The 13,042-nt window shown below is 35.9% G+C and overlaps 2 protein-coding genes across 7 annotated transcripts in view; both read left to right on the top strand.

The window, feature by feature from the left end:
- Nucleotides 1–175, top strand: part of LOC141438191 (zonadhesin-like) — a 21,713-nt gene extending 21,538 nt beyond the window's left edge. For both annotated transcript variants that reach the window (XM_074101946.1, XM_074101945.1), the window contains one exon: nt 17–175. In XM_074101946.1, the coding sequence (XP_073958047.1) occupies nt 17–27 (11 nt within the window). In that variant the 3' untranslated portion in view covers nt 28–175. The remainder of the gene's footprint in view (nt 1–16) is intronic.
- Nucleotides 66–13,042, top strand: LOC141438193 (rh5-interacting protein-like). Of its 5 annotated transcripts, none has more exons than XM_074101950.1 (7): nt 66–148; nt 1,882–2,073; nt 3,906–4,094; nt 7,234–7,422; nt 7,614–7,793; nt 8,327–8,515; nt 8,926–9,113. In XM_074101950.1, the coding sequence occupies exons 2-7, from the start codon at nt 1,944–1,946 to the stop codon at nt 8,997–8,999; spliced, it is 951 nt and encodes a 316-aa protein (XP_073958051.1). In that variant the 5' UTR covers nt 66–148; nt 1,882–1,943; the 3' UTR covers nt 9,000–9,113. The 5 variants fall into 5 exon arrangements, with proteins under 5 accessions (XP_073958051.1, XP_073958050.1, XP_073958049.1 ...); XM_074101949.1 differs by lacking the exon at nt 66–148 and adding an exon at nt 276–410; XM_074101948.1 differs by lacking the exons at nt 66–148; nt 8,926–9,113 and adding exons at nt 422–958; nt 12,944–13,042.

The raw sequence follows: 13,042 nt of genomic DNA, 5'->3' as shown, positions 1-13,042 counted from the left end.
TTGTTTTTTGTTACAGCACCCATATGATGAAAAATACACAGTACCGCATTAAGTATATCGGCAGCGGCTGGAGTTGCATACATTAATATTTGTAAATTTGTAATCGTCTATCTAAATGTTCGACTCTAAACAGAGTAGTTGAATAAAAGTATGTTTTATGTGCTTAATTAATAAACTTTAGTTTTTTTTATTTTTCCCGGCAAATCCTAGGCACTTTAATTAAAATTAAAATAAAACGAGAAAATAATGTTTTTCTATAAAAAAGTAACAAATAAATTTTTGCTTATGACAACGAACAATCAAAGACATAATTAAAATGGAACCGACTCCTAAAATACCACTATAATAATATTATCATAAAAAACCTGCTAAGTGCGAGTCGGAGTCATGCACCGAGGGATCCCTACAAAGTTAGTATCTATGAATAACCAGTTCTAGCAGAGGCCCTCTCCTAAGCAAAATGTACGCACGCAATGTGGGGTCATTTTAGATAATACTGACTTAGACAGACATACATTTTTTTTTATTGAAACCAATTTCATACCAAATTTCTTGTTTCTAGGTTAACTGGAAGTAGATATTTTTAGTTCTTCAACCGATACTACTTAACGATAAGTTTTTCTTAATGCCTATTACATGACTTACCATATTGCTGGGTAAAACGGAAAATGTGCTTTTAATATTTAGGTACTCGTACTTTTCCTACGACCTATAATACCTATAGTATCTGTGATTGCGAAAAGCCGCCCTCACTACGGAAAACAATTAACAACAGTCATATTTTTCCTAAAAGAGTAAAAACCTCGTTTTTTCGCCTTGATTATCAACACTATATGTCGAGCTATTGTACGACTAAGTCGTTAACAGTGAGTAAATATGATTTTTGTACCCGTGCTATTTTGCCTTATACCTACCATCGCCGCAATCAACTCAACTACTGCTGCCATTGCCAATAGCAGTAAGTCATTAATACAATATTTCAAACTAGACCTGTAAAAGAAAGGACCTGTGCCCAGCAGTGGGACGTATATAGGCTAATGATGATGATGATGTATAGGGATTTGATAAAAACTAGGCGTGTTAAGTAAAATGTTCAAATTTAATTGACTTAAATGATTCGTTTTATCTTTTCCCTAGAACGGCTCAGGGATTTGATCAAATCGCTAAGAGAAATGATGAAATCCATCGGCCTTTGCCATAATTCTATCTTTCCCCTAAAATGGTTCGGAGACTTGATGAAATCACTGAATTCCGCAAGGGAAAAAATACAACGCGATGTTTTTTTACCATCTCCCGGGAGTTGATCATATCCCTGAGGTATTTGGTCAAATCCCTACATAGTTTAGGTATTTCATCAAATCACTAGACGTGTTTAGTAAAATGTTCAAATCTAGTTGATTTAAATAACTCGTTTTATCTTTTCCCTAAAACAGCTCAGGGATTTGATCAAATTGTTAAGGGAAATTAAGAAATCCATCGGCCATAGCTATAATTCTATCATTCCCCTAAAACGGCTCGGAGACTTGATCAAATCACTGAATTCCACAAGGGAAATGATACAACGCGATGTTTTTTAATCATCTCCTGGGATTTGATCATATCCCTGAGGAATTTGATCAAATCCCTGTTTTTATCATATCCCTGCGACACATATAATAAGACACCCGGCGTCATATTTCAAGTCTCTAATCCAAGCGGTTGATCGGTCAAATCCGTCCAGCCGTTGTAGCGTGCAGGAGTAAAGTACACACATACAAACTTTCGCATTTATAATATTACCATAGGTCTATTCTAAATAACTTATCTAAACTCTGTAAATAAATATTTCTGGTTAAAAGAAAGAATTTTTTTATTCGTTTTACATTTTACGTAATTTTTTAGGCTATGCTCACTGTGGTGGCAATAAAACATACGTCTCTTGCACTTATAAATGCACTGGAGTAATGTGCCCTAAGGAATCAAGCCTGCTGTCTACAGTATGTATCCTACCGCCAAATTGTAAAGGAGGGTGCGGCTGCAAACCCAAGTATAAGTACAATGATAGAGGAGCGTGCATCTTAGCCTCAGATTGTCGTAAGTAACTTTATAGTCCTTAAATGTAAACAGAGTTATAATACTTATACCACCAATGATGGAACCGGGAGAACCAAAGTTTGCATACTTCGCTAGTCGTATGTTCCTCCAAGTCATCGTTTGTCATAATTTTGCCCCCTTGAAACCTTACATTTTCTGAAATTTTCAAATGGTCATTCCATAGAAAATTATAGGTTAGGTTAGATTTGTTTCATAACCATTCTGAACAATTATTGCTAGAGTTATGATGACAATCGATCTTTCTGACAAACATTACATTCGGACTTTCTAAAAGTATGCGAGCCGATATGAACCTCTTTTGGCCACATCAAGCGTTGCGTGCGATCATTTTCATTGATCCTACTCCATGCACCCGGACCATACCTAGGTACAATTCCCGAAATCGTTCCTATCCTACCTAAGTAAGTACACACGTACACACACACGCGCACGCACGCACTCACACAAAAAACTTATATAAAAACTGACCAATTACATTACTACCTTTAGCTTGCAATTGCAACATTGCTACGCACAAAGTTAATCATGTTAAATACGCATTAACTATATTCGGCACAATCAATTTTGCCGCAGCGCAGGTACATTGCAATGCGCAAAATTAATTATTCAACGAAACTAAAAACTGTATTAAAAAATAGTAGATTGTTCAACAAGGGACTATTATACAAGGGATTATTATATAAGCCACAATTACACAAAATGCTTAGCCACCCGAGCAGAGCAAGGGTGTCTATAGTTCGAGTGTCATTATGGTTGTTTAGTCTCGCGTTAAACGCTACTTTACTTTTCACTTTGAATGCGAGAAAAAAACTACGTTCTAACAGAATTACAATACCTATTATCTATTACTTTTTACAACACGTACCTACACTCAATACGACTAATAGACATTTTTTCAAAATTCAAATAACAAAAAAAAAATCTTCCGCAGTTTTTTCTTTTCTTTCATTTTTTTGTAAATTGATGCTTTTAATGCTTGCATATTTGACCAACAGATTCATACTTGAAAACTATTTTAAAACTACTTGGACTATGCATAATAAAATGAATTCATTCATTGAAACGCGTCAGTGTAGTGTGGAGGTGGAGGAACTGCATGAACACGCATATTTTGCATAAGCTTAGCTATCGTAAGGTCGCGGGTGAGCAAGGAAATTCTTTTAGTTAATTGATATGGACCTCCGCAAAGTAACGCCTGATTCAATAAATTATAATTCAATATATTAATTATCGTTCTCATTAATTGTGTTTCACGAAATTAAATGTTTGTTGTTTCATATTTTTGCACAGTTGTTATTTTGAAGTTATTTCCACGCCAAGTAAATTATAAAATATACTTTAATCCCTAGACATTAATAAGGAGCTTTAGTCTAGTTTTCGTCTAGTTTAGCTGTAGTCTCTGAGTGAGTGAGACAGAAGATGTTTGCAGGCTAGGTTTACTCTTATTTCCGTGATTGGTCACGGTCAGTATACCTACCTGTACGAAGCCGTGGCGGGCGGCCAGTTTTCTATATGTTGTTAAGATTGATCATTACTTTTTCATTCTCCCTAGGCATTTCAACCCAAAAACATGGCCAACATGAACTATACAACTGCTGTCCAGTTGGACAATGCGAATCTAAACACCTGCGACAATTTTATCAGTTGAGCTCCTTGTCCAAGAACCATACCTTCATGCTGAGGCTACATTTGTGAAGAATACTATCTCAGGGATTCAAATAGAATATGCTTCAATATGCATAGAAAAGAACATGTGCCATTACAGCGCTGTTGATTGGAATTCGTGACTAAACATCACAATGTTCTTTCAGCTCAAATACCCTGCAATGATAACGAAACTTACGTCTACTGCGCTTTTAACTGCCCCGATAAATACTGTCCTGTAGACGACCAACCATTACCAGCATGTGTTCCTCCAAGGATATGTAGATCAGGATGTGTTTGCAAAAACTACTACAAACTTAACATATTGAGGCAGTGTATTTTATATTCTGACTGCCGTGAGTTGAATCTGCGATGATTGATAACATTTTAATACAGTTACTAGTAGGCGCATCAAACTAGCAAAACCTGGACATAATTCTGTAATCGTAATTTTCTTTTTCTGTGACATAAATTATTGTAAGTTCTAGTTAAAATAATCGTAGATTGTACACCAAGGGGATAAAGCACTGTATTATGTCACGGGAACGATATTGAATCCTGAGCGTAACAAAAAGGACTCCGGATTTAACTCCCGAGAGTAGCAAGGGTGTTGTGAGTAAGTAGTACCACCAAGTTGTTGTGAGTCAGTAGTGACGCGTTTCGAACTCAATCAGAGCTCATCTTCAGAGCAACACAAGAGTACACCAAGCTACCAGTGTTAGACACAGAGATTCTGAGGGATTCCGAGAGTGGTGGTGGTGATAGATGGGTTTGTGTGACTTGTGTGTGTTCTTGCAGTGTGGAGGATCTGCATGAACACGCATATTTTGCATAAACTTAGCTATCATAAGGTTGCGGGTGGACAAAGAAATTATTTTAGTTCGTGGCTCGGAGGGTCGGTATGTATTAAACATTAATTCGTTTTTAAATAATATAAAAGTCTAACACGAATAATTGTTGGAGTAGACACATTAACTTATATATTAAGAAGAGTTCTATCTATCAGACCACATTTTTAATTTTCATTCAATCGAGAAAAACTAACAAAAATGCAACGTTGCCAGCTCAGCAGGTATAAACGCTCTTGATAGAAGGACACTAAGTTAGGTAAGTAGGGACTATTCACAACTTTTTACGGTAGAAGAACCGAGTTCCGAAACTTTTTTTTACAAGTTAGGTTTTTGATGGGTACTTATTTGTCGATCATTTACAAATTTCTTAAAAAGCAAGTGCTATGTTACATTGAAGAAATAAAAAAAAAGTAAAAAGTAATGCGAAACAAACTAAAAAAAATATATAAAGCCATAAAATAAAAATTAAACCTGAAAAGAAAATAAAAAACGTGCCTTGTCAAGTGGGCCTAAATTCGGCTTTCGCTATGTGTCAGTCGTTTCGACGATTCTGCTCAAAAGTAAATAAGTTGCAGTATCGACCAAGATCTATTGAGATAAGATGAAAACTGAAAAAAACGTAGGTACATGCAAATTTGATTTCAGTTTAATTTTGCTATTATTAAGGGATCGCATTTTAATGCAACTCAAAATTATAAAAATAAAATACATTTATTTCAGACCTTTAAAAACGATCCATAGTATGGTTAGTAAAATACAAAAATTATTAATTTATTTGTTAGTTATAAATATAATAGGTACAAGTAAAAATACAATACAATTAAAACTATACAGCTAAAAATTCAAACTGAATAAAATTAAAATTATAAAATCATTTGATCTTGCCTCTAACAGTCTCTACACAATACTCTATGAAAGGGCAGTCGAGCCGTTCAGGCAACACCTTCAGGAGGCTTATTACTGCCACGGAATAATAGTACTTACTGTTACTGCTTCGCACTCGTCTCAGCAGTGAGGCGACTCTCTTTCTCCTTACAGCATAGAAATCGTCAGTACGCCCTTCTGCGAACTTTGCAGACTTGCTGCAGTGCCTCGGCAGTTATTAGCCTCCTGAAGATGTTGTTGTACTGAACATGCAGCGTGCTATAGGCACGCTGCGTATACGCCACACACAGACCGCACGTGTAAAACGATTGGCTTTAAACAACGTTAGTTTTACACCGTGCGAACCTGCAAGCTATCATATTATTATGTTGTTTACCCGATGTTTGAACTATGATTTACCACAGTCTTTGTCATTCTATTATCTCATACTGTATACCGGTTTGGGGTGGCACCTTTAAAACAGTGTTGTTAAAAGCGGAACGCGCTCAGCGAGCTGTGCTGAAAGTCATGCACTTTAAAAGAAAAGGCTTTCCAACTACTGAACTTTACTCAGAATCTCAAATTCTCACCGTTAGGCAAACTTTCATTTTGCAGTCTGTGTTACGTCATCATTCTAGATTACCTCTAGATAAAAATCTACTTCTGCGACGACATGGACATGCTGTATCCAAAACTTTAACCTGTCGTTCAGCATTTGCCCACCGACAAACCGCGGCACTAAGTTCCACTCTATATAATAAAATTAATAAATTAATTCATTTAAATAATCTAAACAACTATGAGGTTAAAATTAAATTTAAATAATGGTTGCAAAGCCTTTGTTATCAGGACACCGAAAATCTCCTATTAGTAGTATCCTAAACGAGGTTATATGTATTTAAGCTACCTTTCTGTCATTATTAGTAGTATTATTATTATTATTTTTAATTCTTATTTTGTATCTTTGGTGTGTTATTGTTTATTGTACAACTCTCATAGGCAGTTCTTCGATTCATGTAAGTACTTATGCTTGTATCGTAGATGTCGGAGAACTCATCATCCCTGTTCCCCAAGACACAGGTCATTACCTATTTTGGGGGTCGGAATGAAATATAGAAATAGAAATAGAAATATCTATGTTGAGGGCCACGCCTCCCAGCATAATTGCAAGGGCAGAATGTGGGTTCAATTTTCGGACCTTAAAACATCAACTCAGTCTTTGCTGCGTTATACCTGAGATCGTGCCACGCCGCATAGCCCTCACAGATGCCAAGAAGCTGTTTTTTTATAGAGTTGACTGACGGGTCCAGCAACACTATGTCATCCGCTTAACTTATATTATTGAAACACGTTTCTCCTATTTGGCATCCATCATGTGTATTGCTGAGCTCCTCAATCATCTCATTAACATAATAACAACTCATTTATTAAACCGCACCTGATTGACCTGATTGTCGTACCAATATTTCAGCAGATAAAACACTTTCATCCGGCACTCCACTTTTGTGCAGCTTAGCCCACAGCAGGTTATACTAGCAAGATATTTTAGCTTTTTGGAAAAAGCAAAATAGGTAGATATCTCATGATTTTTGGAAATACGGTTACGACCCCTAATTTATTACTTAATTATGGTTAATTAATATTTGATACTTAATTTGAATATCCGTTAAAATAATAATAACAACGGGTTATTAAATTATGTCCAGGTACCGCCAATTTGATGCGCCTATGGAACGCATGGCCAATCAGATATCGAACTTTCATTTTTTTACTATCCTAGCTCAAATAAATTGTTACCGTCAAAATGAAGAATTCAATTCATGTCCTTCGAATTGTGTGTCCGATACATGTGAAGACGCAGATACTACACAAAGTATGTGCAAAAATTTGACTTGCACACCAAAATGCACTTGCAAAAAAAACCATTTCAGAAATGAAGATGGTCTTTGCGTCCCAGCTTTAGAGTGCAGTAAGTACTTACGTACATACGTATTATTATAAAAAGCTGACCAGATATATATACATACAGACTCGGTTTTCTAAAAGCTTTGTGTTCACATGGCAGCCTCTCGCCAACCGAGATTGCTCAGCTTCAGCAACTCCATGCTTCAGGATTTGGTCATATTAATTTATATGCTTTATTTGCTTAATTTTTGTCAGCATCTATATGCAAGGACTCTAACGCTGAATGGAAAGAGTGTAAAGATAATTGCCCTGGAACTTGCAAGAATACCAATCCAGTTTGCCCTTTCAACAAATGTGTCGCAGGTTGTCAATGTAAAGATGGATATATGCTTTCAAAACCAAATGGGAAATGCGTTGAAATTGCTACTTGTGGAGGTAAAATGGATTTCAATACCTACAGTAGTTTTTCTGTTATATCATAACCAGAATCTAGTATTTACTTAGCATTTTTGGAACTTATCTCTGCAAATTTTGCAGTCACCATCACATAAACCGTAGCGAGCTAGGTACTCAAATATGTTGCAGCAGCATTACATTTCAACAAATTCGTTACACTAAACGGTTCATAATCATAATACCAGAATATACCTACAACCAACCTACAACTTATTGTTGACAGTACTTGTATTGATATTCAACCTAATTTTAAGTCCGTCGATGGCTAGAAGGGGATCACAAAACTGCAGACTTGCTAGATTTGAAACTAACAAATAAATCATGTGAAAAGCACAATGATTAGTCTCGGCCAAAAGTGCAACAGATGAACTCGTATATCGATGGCCTCCCCTTCGAGTCGGTCGTCGAACTAAATCGGTTATCTATTGCTTACTTTCCAGCCTCTACAACAATACTTGTAGTAGTAGTTGAGAAAGCATGTTAATTTATTTATCCTGTATGCCATTGTCCAGATTATTCTAACTGCGAAGTCAATCAAACATTCGTAGCTTGCACTCTTAAATGCCTTCAAGGCATGTGTCCAGATTCAAGCCAAACAATCCTACCATGCAATCCACCTAAGAATTGTCCAGGGGGTTGTGGCTGCAAACCCAACTACAGATATAATGCCGATGGGGAATGTATCCTACACTCTGACTGTCGTAAGTAATACATGAATTTTCTTTAGCTTTGCCTTTATTTTATGTGACCTCCGTGAAATTATCATAACTCAACTAATTGCTACACATTTCATACCAAGGACTATTTTATGATTGAACATAGATTTTAATCAGTATTTTGTCCCTATTTAGCGTATTTTAAGATTCATATCATTATGGCATAAGCGTGCACATATTTAATAACAAATATCTTTAAAATATTTTTTTATCAGTTTCAAGCCGGTGCCTCAGCACGAGCCAGCAGAAGTGGACCTAAATTGTCTATTTCACCTACATAAGAACTTTATATTAGGCTCCTATCACTCTTGCTGGCTTGTGTTGTGTTTCTCGCTATGTGGTGAGTGCAACGATGGAAGAAGATAATCGCAATCATAAGTTTTTTTTTGTTACAGCACGCATATATAAGTATCATCCAAAAAACAGGGAGTCAGATTTTTTCCGGGAAAAAATGCTGACGCATAATTAAATTTAAAGTATCATTTTATTCGCTCAAAGGTTGACTTGTAGCGATTCCTAACAGGGATAAGTTCGCCTTTGTACATGTATCTTAACATTTATAAATTGTGTTTCTTTCGTTATTAAGTACAATAAAGCGTTTACATACATATAATTTTAAGTGTTTAAATACGGCTTTTAGTGTGGCTTTCAAAGTCTGTTATTACGGGCGTGAAAACAAAGTTTAGTTTAATAGTTATTTATGATACAAGTGCGGAAAGTAGGCAATTCCCAACGAGTGGCGGTGAACTTGAAACACGAGCGAAGCGAGTGTTTTGAGCCGGCGCGAGTTGTGAATTTCCTACTTTCGACACGTATATCATGCAACGTTTTACAATGCATTAAGCGAGGAAAAAAATCGAGGCATTGACTACATCATTTATTTGCCATACTCCTTTTACTACAGTAGCAGGCAGTAAATATATACTACCGACATGTCGCCAAACCAAAATAGTTAACGGATACACTTTATTAAACCAACTTTCATAACAATCATTGACTCAGAAGATTAGAGCAGCTACAGCTACTAATGATAGGTAAAGGAGACTTTGTTTTAGTATCGTGATTGTTTAGGGTTCCGGAGCCAAAATGGCAAAAACGGAACCCTTATAGTTTCACCATGTCTGTCTGTCTGCTTTGCTCAGGGACTATCAATGCTAGAAAGCTGTTATTTGGCACAGATATATAAGTAAACTATGCCGACAAAATGGTACAATTAAAAATTAAAAAAAAGTTTTTTTTAGGGTACCTCCCATAGACGTAAAGTGGGGGTGATTTTTTTTTCTCATCCAACCCTATAGTGGTTGCTAAAACGATTTTTTGATTCAGTAATCTGTTTGCGAAATATTGAACTTTAAAGTGAAAATTTTCATTAAAATTGAGCGCCCCCCCTAAAATCTAAACCGGTAGGTGGAAAAAGTTGAAAAAATCAGGATAGTAGTAAGTAGGTATATCAAACTTTCAAGCAAAACTATAACGGCTAAGTTTGCTTGAGAATTATTAGTAGTTTATGAGTAAATAGCAGCCTAAGGTATTAAATATACCTAAACTTGGAAGATTCCGTATAAAATATGAAATCCTTAGAAAAATATTACTTAATTTTTTCGTAATGGCTACGGAACCCTATTTTGGGCGTGTCCGACACGCTCTTGGCCGGTTTTTTTTTTGATTAATTATTAGCCCTTGTTGCTTGGCATTTTCCACTCTTATATTGGCTAGTCCTTATCTCCTGCACGCTCCTATAATGCTAAATATCAGTTATATTATGTATCTAATCTACCAGCTATTAACAAAAAGTCACCGTAAATCTGAGATTCTATAGCTTTGGAACTGTAAATAATTCAAAATTGGTTACCTAATTGTTTGGTTGGTACCTACCTAATTATTGAAAATACGACTACCTTCAAAAATATTCTTTGGCAAGTAGGTATGTATTCGATAGCTGCTTTTGATTCTGTGGTAGTAGGTATGCTCCAATAAATGGGGCCTTATTAAGGGTTAAGGTATGGCGAGTTAGTGACATGCTAAAACGTGTCCATCCATCCCAGCCTATATACGTCCCAATGCTGGGCACAGGCCTCCTCTCAGAACAAGAGGGCTTGGGAAATAGTTCCCACGCGGGCCCAGTGCGGATTGGGAACTTCACACGCACCATTGAATTGCTTCGCAGGTTTGTGCAGGTTTCCTCACGATGTTTTCCTTCACCGCAATTAGAGAGTGACGTAAAAAAAAGGGCTACAAAGTTGTAAACAAAAACGTCATCTCGACATTCTTTCTTAATTTTTTTTTATTTTGAAGTAAATAATTCAAGGATTACGAAAAATATATAATCTGACGATTTCCACAAGCCGAAGTAACAAAAATTCATCGATAAAGTTTAATGCGTGCAGCTACGTGATGCCTTTATTCCCTTTATTCCTCTCCGCGTTGCTATTCCTCTCTGACTCTTTCTCTATCTATTGCTCTCTTACTCCGAGGAGGAATATGATTCTACCGATGAAGATGATTATAAAAAAAATACTCAAAAAAAAAAATTGCTTGTCATTATTTCTTATACATACAAGTATTCTACTTAAAAAAACTTACAATATTTTATTTTCATGATATTTTCTGAGATTTTTCAATTAATTAATTTCAATGATTTAAAAATATAAAAAATATCTTTTTAATTGTCAGATTAGGGGAATCCCTCCAGATAATCATCAGATTATGAGAGAACACGTCTAGGTTATAAAGATGAACCATAGGTATATATATCTTAATCAGTGCCCTTAGTGTAAGTTATCGGTTACAAAATACGTCTCGATCGCGTTCGCGTTAAAATCTCAATTTGTATAGAAACACGAACATCGCAAACGTTCCGCTAGAGGCGCTGTTCGTGTTTCCATATAAATTGAGATTTTAACGCGAACGCGATCGAGACGTATTTTGTAACCGAAAACTTACACTAGGGGTACTGATGCGCTTGAGTATTTCAAAATGACGATTTCTTTTTGCACATTCTAATAATGACCGCGAGTTTGCGTCACATCCAAATCGTTAGATTATTATATAAGAGTTTTTTTTTAGGTTCACTTAACATCCTCTTTGAAAGTCTGCCGCGTTCGATTATTTTTTTTTTTTTTTTTCAACCCGTACGTACGACCTCCCCCATCATGGAAATATTCAGATTAACATACGTAGGTAATTTTTTTTAAATACGTAAGATATGGATGATATCAATATCTGACGCGCTCGAGTATGTCCATGCAACAGTTTTTTTTTAACATCTTTGAAAATCTATAGGCGCTCGCCCCATCGATGAAAAGGTTATATTATATGTCATTTTTTTCTATCATCTAAGCTTCGCAACCCAATAGGTCTCTATGACGCTGGAGTAAATCCCGATTTAGCATCGTGGGCTCCCCTACTATAACTAGACTATGCGTATACATTCATAAGTGCTTGTTATAGCCTAAATTGAATAAAGATATTTTGACTTTGACTTTGACTTATACCGGATTTGTTTTTTTTTCTTTATAGTTTTTATTATATTTTTTTAAGGACGGCAGCGGTTTTTTTATATGATAGATGGCTGACCCTTAAGGGTTGACCGTTTCCATACTTAGAGGTTTACCAAATAATACGTTACTCAGTGTCGGTAAAATGATTATAGCTCCAAGCCAACCCTCTTTTTAACAAAGCAGGGTAGCGCTAAATTGATAGTGTCATGAATATTGTCATCAATTCAACCGAACGTCTATTTTCCGTCGTGGTAGTTTACTTACGTTACTTACTCAAGCTAAATTATAACTTTCTAGGACTAAGGCTTTAGTATTCGCGGACCGATGGACGAACAGATTTTTAAAGGGTCTATTATTATCATTTTTTGGTCCACACGACTGTGAGAAAATAATTGAGAAGTTTCTCGCCTTTTAAGCAGCGTTTCCACCAGAGATGTGCGAGGATGTGTTGCGAGGAGAAGAATATGTTTTTCATTTACCTAGCCTCGCACCGCTTAGCTGTTTCCACCAGAGATGTGCTGTGCGAGGATGTGTAAATGAAGCGTTTCTAATGGTTAATGAAAAACACATCCCTCGCAAGCTCGCAACACATCCTCGCACATTATTGGTGGTACTCGAACTATGTTTCCTTTTTGTAATCGTGTTACTGGCTAGCGTAATATGGCCATATTGCATGAAATGTCAAAGCCCGTCATTTAAAGACTTGATAGATTCAGTTTTTTTTATGAAACATAGATGAAACATTAAAAACAATAAATTACAAAAATATAAAAAAAGGAATATAATCATCAAAAAAATAGGAAAGAATCGTATAGAAGAACTAAAAAGAAGCACTAGTAATAAGTAGGTACGCCTGTTATTGAAAACAGAGCTTTAATTTTCAAAATAACTGACTTTCATTTTGTAATTTTAGATACTGGAGACCTCTGATATTTGAATCCGAAACAATTATGTCCGTGATTCTTAGGGGCATTGAATGCTTCCATCCGAAACCTAGGTATGGTCAGGTCAA

This window comes from Choristoneura fumiferana, chromosome 18, assembly GCF_025370935.1.
Source record: "Choristoneura fumiferana chromosome 18, NRCan_CFum_1, whole genome shotgun sequence".
NCBI lineage: Eukaryota > Metazoa > Arthropoda > Insecta > Lepidoptera > Tortricidae > Choristoneura > Choristoneura fumiferana.
The sequence above is the reverse complement of the archived record's forward strand: the minus strand, read 5'-3'. Positions and strand labels throughout refer to the sequence as shown.